The 16,953-nt window shown below is 42.7% G+C and overlaps 1 protein-coding gene across 9 annotated transcripts in view; it reads left to right on the top strand.

Annotated features, from left to right (window-relative positions):
- Nucleotides 1-16,953, top strand: part of TCF20 (transcription factor 20) — a 130,623-nt gene that overhangs the window by 82,004 nt on the left and 31,666 nt on the right. For 8 of the 9 annotated variants that reach the window (XM_040597063.1, XM_040597060.1, XM_040597057.1 and 5 more), the window contains one exon: nucleotides 3,620-9,259. In XM_040597063.1, coding sequence (XP_040452997.1) covers nucleotides 3,656-9,259 — 5,604 coding nt within the window. In that variant the 5' untranslated portion in view covers nucleotides 3,620-3,655. The remainder of the gene's footprint in view (nucleotides 1-3,619; nucleotides 9,260-16,953) is intronic. The other variant, XM_040597065.1, reaches the window with a different exon arrangement.

Here is a 16,953-nt window from a genome sequence, read left to right as displayed (position 1 = left end):
TAAATACTTGAGAATCATGAAGCTTTATTGAGAAAGCTGGGTGCACGTGTAGTGAAAGTAAGAGTGCAATTGTGACACTAGAGTAGTGAAAGCTGTGCCAGAATCTTGCCTTCCCTTTGAATAAATAGGAAAGGCTTTGGATGTTTTTGTTGGGTGTGTTGGAAAATACTGTAAATGTGTGTAATTTGTGGCTGTTCATGGAGCACTTTTTTGGAGGACTTTGCCCCTTCTGCTAGGGGTGGGATTACAGAGGTGTACCACTGTTACAGAGTTTTATATGATTGTATCGTACCCTCTAGTTGGCAGCTGGTGTATATGGAGGGGTATGTACCAACTGTAAATGTTTTCTTTAAAGGTGTCCAGTAAAAATCTAATCAATTCTTGTGGATCTAGGTAGACTTTGAAGGCCTCATCTGTCTGAATCTATTTTGTTAACAAGGCTTGCTCATGGAATTATTCTTGGTGGTTTTGCTGAGAACATAGCACTTCGATCTAAGCACTTTACAGTGCTGTTATTAAGAGAAATTATTACAATAGTAATTGTAATAGTCCTATATTTATAGTACATTAGTAACAGGAAATGTACTGTGTGTCTTAAGTTATCAATGATATAATGGATTGAAGCATCTCATGTCTTTTCTTACTCCTGTTATTAATGAAAAACCATTTCTTTTTTCTTCCCCCCCCCCTTTTTTTTTTCTCCTGACATTCTACTGATTCTCCTAAAGCTCCTTGAGATACTCAGAGCAAGTATTCTCCAGGAGACACGAAAATGGAAAGCATTTGCTTAGGGCACCAGTAATTTAAGCTCTCCTGATGAAAACTTCGTTTATTTGTCAGGGTAAAATTCAAGATTTAAAAAAAATAAATAGATTTAAGGAGAAAAACATGTTCTTCCTGTTTTAAGTGTATGTATCTTCTGGACTAAATAAATATTATGTGATTGGATGAGATTATGGAGGATAGGAATTTGTGCCTCAGGTTGACCTTTACTGGATCTCTGTTTCTGAAGGTATCTTATGCTGTTTCTGTTCCATTATGTAATTAAAATTATTCTTTTTTAATACCGAGGAGGTCTTAAGCATGTTTCCTAGCATTGCTACTATGTATTAGCAATTTTCAAGCCTTTGTTAGTATTAGAGAAGAATGAGTATCATCAGTGATCAAAGTTTTTGTATGATGTAATGTGAAAGAGGCTTCCTGAGACCTTGTTCAGACAATGCAAAGTAAGCTACATTAAAGTAATACTTTAAAATATTTGTCTGAGATTCTGCGAGAGACTGGGCTTGTGATGAAGATGGAAGTGTTGCTTTCATGAGAAGAAGATGCAAAGCATGTGACTGCCAGGGCATGCATGCAGTCTTCATAGCACGTGAATGTTGCCGATTGCAGAACCCTAAACTGCTTATCTAGAGAAGCTGCTTTCTACAACAGTAGATGTCCTCCTGCCTTTAGTTTGATAACTTCCTTCTACTTGTATATAAGTTTTCTTTCCTGCTTTTATTTTTTGTCTCATTTTTCACCTTAACAGCAAGTAATACAAAAAAAGAGAAAGGTGCTTGTGTGGGGTATCGTAGTGTTGAGGGCAGGAGCTTCAAAGTGATGAAATGTGAAAGGGAGTAATTCAGAAAAATGAGGGGTTTATCCATAAGATGCCCAAACTGGATGGATTAGCACAGTGTGGCATTCATAGAAGTGTTACTCATGTAATACATGCTAAAAAAGTGGAAGTTCAGCAGAACACTCTTACAGTATGACACTTAGAGTATAAGATTAAAACAGCAGTAAAGCTGACTTCCTAGACAGAGTTGGAAGTATTAACAATATGAAAGTTCCCTTCTGATTGTGATAAGCATTTCAGTAATATTCTTGTGGACATCAAGCCGACTAAGGCTGCAATGCAAAGATGCCTTTGAGTTAGCAGAGGGGGGCGGTGGAGACATGCATTGCAGTGGAGGTTTTTGTGTGTGTTCTGTAGCCTGCATGCCCAAACAGATAGTAGAAACCCAGATATATCCAAGGTGCCTTTCTGAAGATGATAATGATAGAGTTAGAGCCTTCTGTATATAACATACGTATTAATATTTTTTTTAAAAAAAAGCCCACCAAAACTTGAGAGGCAGATGGGAAAAAGAGCATGATGCCAGACATTGCCTGCATCTCATTTGGATGCCTATTTCCTTGGGACTCTTTGGTGATCTGCGACTTGAACAAAACTTCTAAGAGAAAAACTTGACTTTAATTCTGAGTGAGTTCAATTGAATGTGGCAAGCACCAAACATGGCTAAATGACAACACATAATGCAGGCAAGTCTTCCAGGAAGTCCTCCATCTGAGAAGTCGGGGTTCTGTTTCCTGGAAAAGTGTGAGCATTGTCTTAACACTTATGTAAAGGAAGGAGTTTCTCCAGGTGGCTTTATCCAGTTTGTTTTCAGGAAGAGAAAACCACAAAGTGTTTCAGAAATTAAATGCTTTTGTCATCTGTTAATTGGTTTATTTAAATAAATCAAATAAGTGTATATGTATATACTTGTTCATTACCATACTTTTCTTAATGCATCTAGTGATATTAATGCATAGTGATATCTAGGCTTTTACAGAGGGACTAGCCAGGGTCCCCAAACATTTTGCAGCTGTGTTCCAGTCCTTGAGGATGAGTCATGATTCCACACACTGAATAATAGATTGAAGTACATACAGGAGCCTTCCTGAAGTGCATTTGCTTAGGAGTTGATAATGTAAATGCAGATGATCATACATGGTGTTCCAAAATATGTATTCTGGCTGACATGTTTTCAGTTAGGTTTCATTCAAGGTAATATTAAACTCTTAAGGGATGAAGGTGTAGACCCTTCTTCTCAAATACAGTGGACTTTCCATCTTTTAAAACAAAGCAGATGGTGGGGGAAAATACGATGTGTTGTCTTGCTGTGGCGGTTTTCACCTGAAAGTGTCACTGGAGTAGGCAGGACCAGAGCACGGAGCAGATGTCTTTGCGTGTGCTGGTGTCAGTTCTTTCACAGGTTCCCATAGATCCTTTTCATGGGAGTATCTTGGTTTGAGCTTTGGCCAATGGTATCTTGACTGTTCTGTAATAGCAATTTTTCCCAGAGTGAAATGTGGACCTTGGATATCATTCCTATAGTAGATCCAAGTGTGGTTTGAGAGCGTTGCAGGGTACTTGTTGCATCTTTAAAACATTGTAACAAAATACTTGATTACTTTGGTATTCACCATAGAGAATAGCTGGAGGGTGGGGATTGTTATCCTTTGCTTTGCAAAATACTGTGGGAAGTTTGTTTCTTCAGGGGCACATAAACAAACCAAGTAGGTAAATGACTGGGGAAATACTAATGCTGAAAATGCACTCCCAACTGGTGGTACGCCACTGACTTGTATTTTCTTGAAAGTGAGTGACTCCCCTTACTTGCACTACCTAGAAGGTTGGAAAGTTGCAAGGAGAGGGGATACACATTAATGTACCAGAAAGTAGGAGACAAATACTAAATTTTAATTACTATTAAAACAGTGAAATTGAGCAGTGGTATTGATGTGACTGCTACAATATGGGTGCTATACCTTTTTTTTTTCTCTCTCTCTTTCTCTCTCTCCCATTTAGGAGGGCTTTTGAGCTGCCGCTCTGCTGCTGAACAGCATGCAGTCCTTTCGGGAGCAAAGTAGTTATCACGGAAACCAGCAGAGCTACCCGCAGGAAGTGCACGGTTCATCCCGACTGGAAGAGTTCAGCCCTCGCCAGCAGGCCCAGATGTTCCAGAGCTTTGGAGGAGGTGCTGGCAGTGGACGTCGTGGAGCAACAGGAGCCTCTACAGCAATGCCTGGTGAGAGCTCTGGCCATCAGAGCTACCAAGGTTTCAGAAAAGAAGCAGGAGAGTTTTACTATATGGCTGCCAACAAAGATCCAGTGGTGTCAGGAGGGCAGCAGCCACCTCAGCGCAGGCCTTCTGGACCAGTACAGAGCTATGGGCCCCCTCAAGGGGGTAGCTTTGGGAGTCAGTATGGGAGTGAGGGACATGTGGGCCAGTTTCAAACACAGCATTCAACCCTTGGGGGTGTATCACACTATCAACAGGATTATACTGGTCCTTTTTCTCCAGGGAGTGCCCAGTATCAGCAGCAGGCTTCTGGCCAGCAGCAGCAGGTGCAGCAGCTGAGACAGCAGATCTATCAATCTCATCAGCCTTTACCCCAGGCTTCCAGCCAGTCTGCTTCTAGCACCTCACACTTGCAGCCAATGCAGCGTCCATCCACCCTGCCTTCCTCTGCTTCTGGGTACCAATTACGAGTGGGTCAGTTCAGCCAACACTATCAGCCACCTTCATCGTCATCATCCTCCTCTTTCCCCTCCCCGCAGCGTTTTGGCCAGTCAGGACAGAACTATGATGGAAGCTACAGTGTGAATTCTGGGTCGCAGTATGAAGGTCATGCTGTGGGTTCCAATGCACAGGCATATGGGACCCAGTCAAACTACAGCTTTCAGACTCAACCGATGAAAAGCTTCGAGCAGTCTAAGCTGCCCCAAAGTGGGCAACAGGGGCAGCAGCAACAGCACCCACCTCAGCATGTAATGCAGTATTCAAATGCTGCCACCAAGCTCTCTCTTCAAAGTCAAGTGGGACAGTACAGCCAGACTGAAGTTCCTGTAAGGTCACCGATGCAGTTCCACCAAAACTTCAGTCCAATCTCTAATCCATCTCCTGCAGCATCTGTGGTTCAGTCTCCAAGCTGCAGCTCTACCCCTTCTCCACTCATGCCAGGTGGAGAAAATCTCCAGTGTGGGCAAGGCAACATGTCTATGGGTTCTAGAAACCGAATTCTGCAGATGATGCCTCAGCTTAGTCCTACGCCATCTATGATGCCAAGCCCCAATGCTCATGCAGGGGGATTCAAAGGGTTTGGGCTGGAAGGACTGCAGGAAAAAAGGCTCACAGATCCAGGGCTGAGCAGCCTGAGTGCTCTTAGTTCTCAAGTGGCCAATCTGCCCAATACAGTCCAGCACATGTTGCTTTCGGATGCCTTGGCACCTCAGAAGAAAAATTCCAAAAGGTCATCCTCGTCAAAGAAGGCTGACAGCTGCACCAACTCAGAAGGCTCCTCTCAGGCAGAGGAGCAACTCAAGTCTCCCCTGGCAGAGTCCCTTGATGGTGGCTGTTCCAGTAGTTCAGAGGATCATGGGGAAAGGGTGAGACAGCTGAGTGGCCAAAGCACCAGCTCAGACAACACTTACAAAGGGGGTAACTTGGAGAGATCCAACTCCTCACCAGCACAAGGCTCTCAGAATGAGCCATCAAAACTCAGCAGCAGCCCAGCAGCTAGGGAAGAGGTGGCCTCCCCTGATGGGAAGGAAGCTGTAGTGGCCGTGGAAAATGCCCCAAAAGTGAATGAAAAGGCAGTTGGGGTGATTGTTTCCCGGGAAGCCATGACAGGAAGAGTAGAAAAGTCAGGCGGACAAGATAAACCTGCACAAGAAGATGCTTCCACAGCCACTCAGGCACCAGCTAGTGCTAGTGGAACGAAAGAAGCTGGGCATACAGGGGCACAGGCAGAAACTCAAGGAGGAAGTAAAGGGAGCAAAAGTGGAGATAACACTAACCACAATGGAGAGGGGAACAGCCAGCCTGGTCATGCAGTTGTTGGGCCAAATTTTCCTGCAAGAACAGAACCTTCCAAATCTCCTGGTAGTTTAAGATACAGCTACAAGGATAGTATAGCAGCTGGCATACAGAGAAATATTGGTGGCTTTCCACAGTATCCTTCTGGTCAAGAAAAAGGGGATTTTCCAGGGCACAGTGAGCGCAAAGGCCGGAATGAGAAGTTTCCTAGCCTCCTACAGGAGGTCTTACAGGGGTACCACCATCATCCAGACAGAAGGTATTCTAGGAATGCACAGGAGCATTCTGGGATGGCTGGGAGTTTAGAGGGAGCCATGAGGCCCAATATCTTAATTAGTCAAACCAATGAATTGACCAATAGAGGCCTCTTAAATAAAAGTATGGGGTCTCTCCTGGAAGGCCCTCACTGGGGTCCGTGGGATAGGAAGTCTAGCGGCACAGCTTCTGACATGAAGCAGATAAATCTAGCTGATTACCCTATTGCTAGAAAGTTTGATGTGGAGTCTCAGTCTTCTGCCCATGAAGGAGGAGCACTCTCAGAGAGGAGATCAGTGATCTGTGACATATCTCCATTAAGGCAACTTGTCAGAGATCCTGGCCCTCACCCAATGGGGCACATGGGTCCTGAGGCCAGAAGTGGAAGGAGTGAACGTCTTGCCCCTGGTTTAAGTCAGTCAGTAATACTCCCTGGTGGTTTAGTATCCATGGAAACAAAGATGAAAGCTCACAGTGGGCAAATAAAAGAAGAAGATTTTGAACAGTCAAAGAGCTCAGCTAGTCTCAATAATAAAAAAACAGGAGACCATTGTCATCCTGCTGGCATCAAGCATGAATCTTTCCGAGGCAACGCTAGCCCTGGAGCTGCAGTCTCCGATGCTGCTCCAGATTACATTCCCCAGCAGGACAGCAGATCAACACAAATGAGACGAGCACCTGGCAGAACTGGAAGCAGCAGGGGTAAATCACCTTCTCAGTTTCAGGACCTTGCTGATAAGCTGAAAATGTCACCAGGCAGAAGCAGAGGCCCAGGGACAGATCTGCATCACATGAACCCACACATGACACTATCTGAAAGAGTTAACAGAGGTTCCTTGCATTCTGCTTACCCTCAGAATTCAGAAGGCCCATCTTTGGCTTCAGCATATCACACAAATGCTAGGCCTCATGCTTTTGGTGACCCTAACCAGAGTTTAAATTCCCAGTATCATTACAAGAGACAGATATACCAGCAACAGCAGGAAGAATACAAAGATTGGGCAAGCAGCACTGCTCAGGGTGTGATTGCTGCAGCTCAGCACAGGCAGGAAGGAGCGAGGAAGAGCCCAAGACAACAGCAGTTTCTGGAAAGAGTAAGGAGTCCCTTAAAAAATGACAAGGATGGAATGATGTACCTTCAAGGTAGCTCTTATCATGATACTGGAAGCCAGGAAGTTGGGCGCTGTGTTATGGGGAGTGACAGTACTCAGAGCAAATGCACTGAACTGAAACATGGCAACCAGAAGTTGCAGCATCACGAATCTGGTTGGGACCTCTCTCGGCAAACTTCTCCTGCCAAAAGCAGTGGCCCTCTCGGAGCAGCCAACCAAAAAAGATTTTGTCCTCAAGAAAGCGATGGGCATCGACGAGAGGAATCTACAGATCTGCCCAAGCCTAGTAACGCCATGCTCAGGCTCCCTGGCCAGGAAGACCAGTCTCCTCAAAATCCATTAATTATGAGGAGAAGAGTCCGTTCTTTCATCTCGCCCATCCCTACCAAAAGACAGCCACAGGATATGAAGAACAGTGGTAGTGAAGATAAAGGGCGACTGATGACTTCAGCAAAAGAAGGAACTGATAAAACATACAACTCCTATGCCCATTCATCTCAAAGCCAAGATGTTGGCAAGTCAGTAGCAAAGGGTGATTCCTTCAAGGACCTGCCAAGTCCTGATAATAGGAATTGCCCTGCTGTTTCCCTCACAAGCCCGGCTAAGACCAAAATATTGCCCCCAAGAAAGGGGCGAGGATTAAAACTGGAAGCTATTGTTCAAAAAATTACATCCCCCAATATTAGGAGAAGTGTTTCTACCAACAGTGCTGAAACTGGTGCAGATACTGTCACTCTTGATGACATCCTGTCCCTTAAGAGTGGACCTGAAGGGGGAGGTGTGTCTGGACATGGACCAGAGGCTGAGAAGAGAAAAGGAGAGATATCATCAGATCAAGTGGGGCCAGCAAGCCAGGATACAACTGGTGAAATAACTGTTCCAAGATCTTCAGAAGAGTGGCAAAGCAGTGAGGATGATAAAACCAAGAAAGAGGTCCCTGAAACTGCCAGTATTGGTAAAGAAGGAGCAGGATCCAGTGCAGCACCACCACCTTCTCAGAAGTCAGGTGGTCAGGGAAGGTCTGATGGATCTGTAAGTGGAGGTGGATCTCTGACCTTTTCAGACTCAAAAACAATTTCCCCTTCAAGTGTGTTTACTTCTGAATCAAATCCAAAGTCTGAGGAAAAAGATGGAGATGTGACAAACATTTCACCCAAGCCAGATGGTTTCCCTCCAAAGGGATATTTTCCCTCTGGAAAGAAAAAGGGGAGGCCAATTGGGAGCGTGAACAAGCAGAAGAAGCAGCAGCAGCAGCAACAACAGCAGCAACTGCCACCGCCCCCACCACCCCCACCAGTACCTTCACAGTCTTCAGAAGGGGTAGGTGGTGGTGAGCCAAAGCCGAAGAGGCAAAGGAGGGAGAGGCGAAAACCTGCAGCGCAGCCACGGAAACGGAAGCCTAGACGTGCTGCTCCAATTGTGGAGCCTCAAGAACCAGAGATCAAGCTTAAATATGCTACCCAGTCTGTAGATAAAACTGACTCCAAGAACAAGTCCTTTTTCCCTTATATTCATGTGGTAAACAAGTGTGAATTAGGCGCTGTGTGCACAATCATTAATGCAGAGGAAGAGGAGCAGAACAAATTGGTGAGGGGTCGGAAAGGACAGAGGTCTTCAACACCCCCTCCTAGCAACGCAGAGAGCAAAGTGCTGCCCACCTCAACTTTCATGCTGCAGGGCCCTGTAGTAACAGAGTCTTCTGTCTTAGGGCATCTGGTTTGCTGCCTGTGTGGCAAATGGGCCAGCTATCGCAACATGGGTGACCTCTTTGGTCCTTTCTACCCCCAGGATTACGCAGCCACCTTGCCCAAGAACCCACCTCCAAAGAGGGCCACGGAAATGCAGAGCAAAGTCAAGGTACGGCACAAAAGTGCTTCTAATGGTTCCAAGACAGATACGGAAGAGGAGGAGGAACAGCAACAACAGAAGGAACAAAGAAGCCTAGCTGCTCATCCCCGCTTTAAGAGGCGGCACCGCTCTGAGGACTGTAGCGGAGCCTCTCGGTCACTTTCAAGGGGAGCTTCTTGTAAAAAAGCAACCACTGATGGTGGCAGTGGTGGTGAAAAGACTCCTTTGGACACAAAACCCTCTATGCCCACTTCAGAAGGTGGCACTGAGCTGGAGTTACAAATTCCTGAACTACCTCTTGACAGCAATGAATTTTGGGTCCATGAGGGTTGTATTCTCTGGGCCAATGGGATCTACCTGGTCTGTGGCAGGCTCTATGGGCTGCAGGAAGCTGTGGAGATTGCAAGAGAGATGGTGAGTACCTAACCTTACTATACAAAATTATTTTTTTCATTTGCAGTATGCATACCATTTGGAATACCATTGTTTCTTGTTTTTCCTGTGTCTTAACAATCATCTTTCATCTTAAATAAATGTCTAGTGATGTCCTTTTGATGGCCTCATTTAGATCTCTGCCGCACCTGACCAGACAAATTTTTCAGGCATCAAAAAGCTGGATGCTCATTACCTACTAAAAGTTCTGGATGTCCAAAGGCTTCCTCGTGACTACAATGATCTTTTTTCCCCTCCTCCTTATTCTGTCCTATTAGATATTTAGTATTTTCTAGGGCTTTTCTTAGGGTCATATAGTGAAAGGACAAGTGGCAGCAGACACAAATTGCAACAAAGAAAATTCCAGTTCAGTATTGGGCAAAAAATTTCGCAGTGGAGGTGGTCAAACACCGGATTGAGGGAGGGTGAATGATAGAGAAGCTGTGGAATATGTTTTTGGAGGTGCACAAATGTGACTGGACAAAGCCCTAAGCAAAACCGACTTGACCTCTGAAGTTGGTTTTAGCTTCAGTTGGCTCTGCTTTTAGCAGGAGTCTCTTCCAATGTAAGTTATTCCGTGAACGTAATACATATTACACAGCCGTAGGAGAATTTACAGTTGCTATAAAGTGGATAGGGTAGAATTGCAGAGAGGTATGTAAGCATTGAGTGAATCATGGGTGGGTTTAGTATTGATGAATTCAGTATGAATTATGTCGCACATCATACTGATAATTGACTTTCTCCGAAGTGTGAGTATATGAGTGAAAAGAAGTAGGTAAAATCAAAGCAGGGTCAAGGAGAAAACTTTATTCACAACTGCCTGCTTGTGGTTGGAGATCCTTGCTATTCTTGATTTTTCTGAGACAGAAGCTGATGCTTTAAAACCACATGTACATGGCTTGTTTTGCCATCATCCCTGTGCTGCATCCCTTTCTTTATGGTTACCTTTTGCTTTGTGCTCTCTGTCCTAGGCCAGACTGTGGAAGAGGCACTAGACTACTTTTTCCTGTCTCCTTCAGATTTTTCCTTTTCTAAACAGCGTTAGGATCTGTTTTTTATCTTCTCTTCTCTCTGTGTTGTTACATCCAGCATGCTTGTTTCTTCCCTGTGAGCTTTTTCTTTTCAAGTTTGATTCCTGGCTTGTTCTGAATTTTCACTCACTGTTCTTTGACAGTAATTACATGCTTCTTTGCCCTAACTTGATTAGGCCTGCATTCTTGTTTCTAGCCTCTCATTAAACAAAGTCAGTTAATTTCATTTGGTTTTCATCAAGCCATGCCTTTATGCTAGTTCTGATGCAACTGCTGAATTTCTTGTCTCTGATAATGGCAAGGTTTCCTCCAGGATTTCCACCACCCTCTGGATTCTACTTGCCATGTGGCCTTGCTTTTGTATGTCTTGTAGTTCACCACTATTTTGAAGTTGGATCATTCCAGCCTGATTTTCCCTTTTCCCTGTTTTTAGCTTGTGTGTTTCATTTATGATTTTTGTTTTCCCAACAGCAAATGTCTTTTATGCAAGTTCTTGAACCACTTGAGTTATCCTCCAGCCATCCTTTTTGTGTTCCTGTACCTGCAAAGGGTGTATGCCTGGCAGAAATATGCCAGGCTGGTGGGCTTTAATCAAACTTGTTGAATAGTAGCCTGTTAACCACAAAATTTTTATATGGATTTTGCATGTTGTTTGACATCTAGTTCTTTCTCTGCATGGGATCTTAATGACTTTCTGACTGAATACACTTTGACCTGTCCTTTATCGCTATTTTCCAACTGTTATGTTTGTCACAGAAGGTGGCGTGTTTTTCTCCTCTTCTTAACCCTTTCATCTGCCCTTATGGCACCATACAAGAACATCTCCTTATCTTGCTTGAACCTTGTGTCCTTTCTCTCTACCTCTTTCCTTTAATCACTTGCTCAACTCCTAGCTTTGCTTTTCCCTGATAGTACCTGTAGACGTGAGTGTTTTCCATTCTTTCAAAAAAGAACTGTACAAAATGCCTGTGGCCTTGCTTGCCTTTGCAACTACCTCTTAATTTCCTTTCCTTTTTTCATCTCAAAGTGCTTTGAGTGCATTGTCTGGGGCTCTTGTCCTGCAACTTCAATTGTGCTCTACTACAATTATAGTCAGTGTTTATGGTGATCTTTTCCTAGCTAAGGTTCAGATCCAGTACTTCGTTTTCCTTTCCCTGTCAGCTACATTTGTCACTATCAGCTGTGCTGCTCTTGGAAGTGTTGTTCCATCTTTGTTTCCTGTCTGTGTCCTCTTTTGATTACCTCCTTTCTTTCCACTGTTTTTTGCAGAGGCTGTTTATTACTCCCAGCTTTTTGTGTGGGTTTCATTGAAGTTCTGCTTGTGCTTTCCTTTTTTTTATCCTGGAATACCATGCTTTTGGGTAGCTTTTGATAACCTGGTCACTTTTTTCTAGAGTCTTGTGAAGCTTCCTTTTTGCTCCAGAATCATGATGTGTTCTGCTGCAAACTTAAAAATTGTTCTTGAATTCATGGTGAGTTCTTAGACTGTCACTTCAAAATGTGGCTCTTAATCTACACCATCCTTACTCCGCTGTCTGCCATCTTGTTCTGATTTTCTTGTCACTCAGATTCGCATTCTCGTTTGATTATGAAGTTATTTCTTCCTAATCCTTTGTATTTAAGGCTCTAAGAAATAATGCTTACTTTGTTTATGGGAAGTAATATGTAGCATTTTGGTGCTCTCCACTGTTCTGTCTGGGTCTGGTTTTAATCTAATTCTAAGAATCTAAACTTTCAGAGGCAGGGACTGTTTTCTTGTGTGTTTCTTGTGCTTTATTCTCATAATGTCTTATACGAATACATTAACAAGTATCCTAGCAGGATGCTGGGCTCTTCTGCATTGCATCCTGAGAGTAATCCATCTTTCTCTTTCACCTGTGTCACAAATAATGGAATAGGTTTTCTCCTAGCATTATTTTTTCCTTAACCTTTTAATCCTATTGTAGCAAATTTGAGTGCTGTATTCTTCTCTGGAAGCAGTATATCCTCCCTTTCAGTTAGGGGACAGTTATGTGCAACATGAAGATTGCAGTCAGGATATTCAGAGGTGTACCTGCCAGAAGCCATCCCCAGGCAGTGGGAAGGCTCTGTTGAACTAGACTCTTTTGCCCTGCTGCCTGAGGATAGCCTTCTGGCTCAGACGGCTGACTTCTTATGCTTGTTGCGTATGCTCTTTCTTTACCTCTTCCTTGATTTGCAAGTGCGTTTTCTTTTTGTTCCCTCTGATGTGCAGTCCATCAGTGCTAGTGTCCTGCAAAAGCAGATGTGCAAATCACATAACTACTTGCTAGCCGGAGAGAGTAGACAGATGTGTGCACAAGCATACAGGAGTCTAGGTCTTTGATTTGGTCTAGGGTAAGAAAGGACATTAGTTTATGGTATATGAAGGGTCGTGAGCCTGCAAGTGAATAATTCATGTGTGTAACATATTCTCTGCAAATGAAATACTGCCATAATTTAAAATCTTTGTACACTGTTTGTAATACCCACAAAGGGCAAATGCTCACCAAATTTAAACTGAATCCATACCATTAAAGGAGTTGAAATATTATTTTTCTATTAGAGATCTGGCTCTATTGTTGTTGCTTATGCAGCATCCTACTATAGACATAGAGACTTAAACTTCTAGTCTTAGACCATAAACCATTGAACCATGATGTAGAGGTAATGGCATAAGTAACCCTCCCTGTATTTCTTCTCACACAAACTCACCTGTTTTCTCACATGGAAATTTATAGATTTCCCCCCTCCCCCCGACACCTCTGTTTATCCTTGCCTTCCAGATTCAGGAAGGAATTTGAAGCATTTTTCTTGTTATGTTGAATTTTCTGGTCCTTATATGAATAAATGTCTGTGTCTCGCTACACTTTTTTGAGAATAATTTCATAGTCAATCTCAAGGCTTAGAACATTTGTGAGGTTGCTGAAAGATCGACTTACACTAAATGCTCTAGAAGAATTTGAGATAAGAACGTATTGTCTTAAAAAGGTTTATCAAACTGTGAAGTGACTCTCCTGAGCTTTGACCTTTCCTTAAAGTCTGATTTCACCCTAGACTGGAAATGGTGTGAATGTATTACCTTTTAAGTGGCAGTCCAGCTGGTTTCCAAAGTGCTAGAATCTGCCTTTCTCAAAGGCAAAAAGTTGTTCCTCCTATTCTGGCCACTCTAGAAGGCTTCTTGGTTCTGAGAACATGAGTAGCTGATCAGATTTACTGGACTGCTTCAGATGCAGAATGGCTTAATACTCCTTAATTTAAGTTTCAATTTAGTTACCGCAGCAGGTGGACCTACCTGCCAAGTAGTTTCTCTTTCTCTCTTAAACTGCTTGTTAAACCATAGTAAGGGTGCTAACTGGCTTTCTTGCAGTTAGTCATTTTTGGTTCCGAGGTTAATGAAGTGTCTTGATCTAAAAAAATACTGTCCCCCTAGTGCTGGATGATCCTGTTGCCTATAAAATGCTTTCAAATATTGAAGGTGGCCAGACACATGTTTTAGACTAGGTAAAGCAGATTATAATGATACCAGGTAAGATCTTTGCCTTCTGATACTAAGAATCTTGCAGCAGGTTTGAAAATACATCCATATTCTTCCTCTGGAAATTTTTTTGTCTCTCTTTTTACAGTCATGACAAGCATTTCTTTGCATTTATACGTTTGGAAAACTAACAGTTGCATGCAGTTGCTATAAATACTTTTAAGAAACAGCTTCCTATCTTGTTTATCTTCTCATTGTTTTCCTATTCATGAGAAACTTTCATGCAAGATGAAATCTTGGTTACCTTTGAAACGAGCAAAATTGTGGTTTACTTTGGTAGTTGTCAGCAGATTTAATGTTCTAAAGAATTGGTCTTTATTGTCGGTATTAAGTTTAAGCTGTAAGTGAAGAGTAGAACAATGTAGAGAATGTGCTTTGTGTTAGGTTGAGTTGCAGAATCAAAGGAAATAGTTCTATTGTTTTCTAAAAAGTTGTTCACTAGGAGTGGTATGTTGTTTCTTGGAAACGTGTTTTATAAAACACTGCTTTTTGCAAGGCAGAGGCTCTGGCTTAGTACAGGTATTACTTACGGGTTTTGGGGTCTTGTGGTTGGTGTAGGTTTTTTTTCTTCTCCCCCTTCCCCACTGTAAGAATTGACCTTGCTGAAGATAAGTGTAGCTCTTGTTTCCCTGTGAAAGGAATACTTGTTTATTCCTCTTTTAAAGATCTCTTTTGAAAAGGTCTAAAGAATGTAATGCTTTTCTCATCAATCTCTGCTTCGTTCCTAGCTTGAGGAATCTTTTAATCCTTATACATGGAAAGAAGTCCTTGGAACCTGTTTCCTGTGTTGCTTCTTATTGAAAGGATTGTCTTGGGCTTCAGTCAGGAGAACTTAAGAATAATAAGCAGTGAAGGGTAAAATCTGCCCATGACCTACAGTATAATAGAAGGAGATTCTGGGCTTTCTCTCACCAAAATGGAATTTTGTTTGTCCAACTCCATGGATTATCTCTGAAAGCCTCCTGCTTACTTCAAGAGGAGAAATCTGCCTCCTTTAGGACTGTTAACAGCCTGTTCAGAAGGTCAGACTGACTTTGGAGAAAGTTCTTAAAACCCACAGAAGTTCCTGTCTGTCTGTCTTTGCAAGTTGGTAACTTAGATATCTGAATTTTTCATTGCTGTTGGGCAGTAGCAGTTTTTTGGCTTACGTTGAGTGTGTCTTTAGAGCTGAAGATAGATTTATGTACACTATCCAGATTCTATGGAGAACAACTTCTGGTTTTACACAGAAAAGTTGTTCTTGACCACTTAGACTTCCACAGTATGGTATCTATGGAAATTTGTACCATAGAGGAAATAAGGATTGCCTGTCTATAATGTTTTGTTTAGTCTGCTTTCATAGAACCATTTTCTTTTGTTCACCTCTACTCTTCTGGACCCTAGCTGTAAATTGGGTAAAGAAAGGTGCCTAGAGGGATCACTAGGAATTAAGCTATTTATATTCCCAGATCTGGGAAATCAAAGTCTAACAAAAACACACTCTCACATTCTGTAAGTAATTGCTTTTAAAAGGTTCCTAACTGCATGGCTAATCAAACGCTTGAACCAGGGAATCGGTATGAACTGAGAAAATTGTGGAAGGTTAACTACCTCTGGCAAAACAGTTTTTAGCCCCAGAAACCTGAGTAGCATAGCACCATGAGTCTAAAGAAATCAGTTTATTGTGAATGTCTCATTTGGCACAGGTGTGCTTTGTTATCTATAAGCCAGCCTAGGAGTGAATTGGTGTCAAGAGGCATGATCCTACTTTTTGCTCTTTGCAAGCTGCTTGCTTCCACTGTTTTGCTTGTGCTAGATCTGCCAACTGTGCATTTGCACGGTGGGTTGATTTTTAGCTGGCTAATCCATCAGAAGTCTAGCTTGGGGTAGGGGATCTTTGTGCCAGATTAAGCAGATTCAGATGGCTGTTCTGAACTGTTTGCTGTGTCTGACAGGGAAGGCCCTTTCTGCTGGTAGTTACAACCATTAGATCAAGTTAGCCATGAAACGAAATCATGCCCCGGTGCCAGCACTACTTGAAAGTAGTTTAGGCCCACAGTCCTATTTCTGAGTGTTGGGAGATGAATGCTTGCCATTTATTCATTATCTTTCTTTTTAGAAAAGAAAAAATGTGCAGAACCAAACCTCTATTCCTCCCCTCCCCACCCCTCAAAAAAAAAAAAAAGGCCCCTCAAGTGAAATTCTGCATCAGGTCAGGGTTCAGTTGAAATAGTAATCTGCTGCTTCAAAGACCACATGCATGACAAACACAGGAAGAAAAACCTGTGTTTCTTACACCCAGACCTGTACTAGTAGGGAAAAATTTCCAGAGTAGGAAGAAGTGACACTGGAGCTTGTTAATTTTTCACTCTGGGGGAAAGGGAAACCAGTAACGAATTTAAAAGCTGCCCATTAGCAGTGGTTTAAAAAGGGTATATTGAGAACACTGCTTATTTTTATCTCTGGCAACAGATTTTAGTATGCTTTAACCCCCTCAAGTGTGGAATGACACAGAATCTTGAGGCACCTTTTACAATTACCCGTAAAGTGGTACGGTTCTTGGTTTTCATTGATGGACTATGTGCAAAAACCTAGTTGCCCCTGCTGGAAATGTGCTTGCTCTTTCTTGAAGACAGTCCTTAATATAATTAGTTTAACATTCATTTTCATTCCTCGGGAAATGGCAGCATCTTTAATTTTCTTCTGCAGTGTTACAAAAATAAGGAAGCATGATATTATGGGTGGAGAAGAAATTCTGAAAGACAGGCTGAATAATGAACTTCAGATTCATTTTTCTCGGGCGTTGCCATCTGCTGTGCTGCTGAAACTCTCTGTGCTGTTATGACTCCTGATCTGTAAGAGTGCTGCCACAGAGATGAGAACCTGATAGGAGCCCCTGTTGTATCTCAATTCATTGCCTTCCTCTGGTAGGAGTGTGAATGACTAGTGCTACAGCACTTTGTAACTCACAGCAGCTCTGTGTATGAGTATCACAAGCTTCAGATGCCAGAGGTGAGCAGACAGAATCCACATTGATGTTTCTGATACATGTATATTGGTATACTGAGTGACTAGAAGCCATTAATTACATTGTGAAATGAAGGTGGCTTTCCTTGGCTTTACTGTGA

The sequence above is a fragment of the Falco naumanni genome, chromosome 5, assembly GCF_017639655.2.
Source record: "Falco naumanni isolate bFalNau1 chromosome 5, bFalNau1.pat, whole genome shotgun sequence".
NCBI classification, from domain to species: Eukaryota; Metazoa; Chordata; class Aves; order Falconiformes; family Falconidae; genus Falco; species Falco naumanni.
The sequence above is the reverse complement of the archived record's forward strand: the minus strand, read 5'-3'. Positions and strand labels throughout refer to the sequence as shown.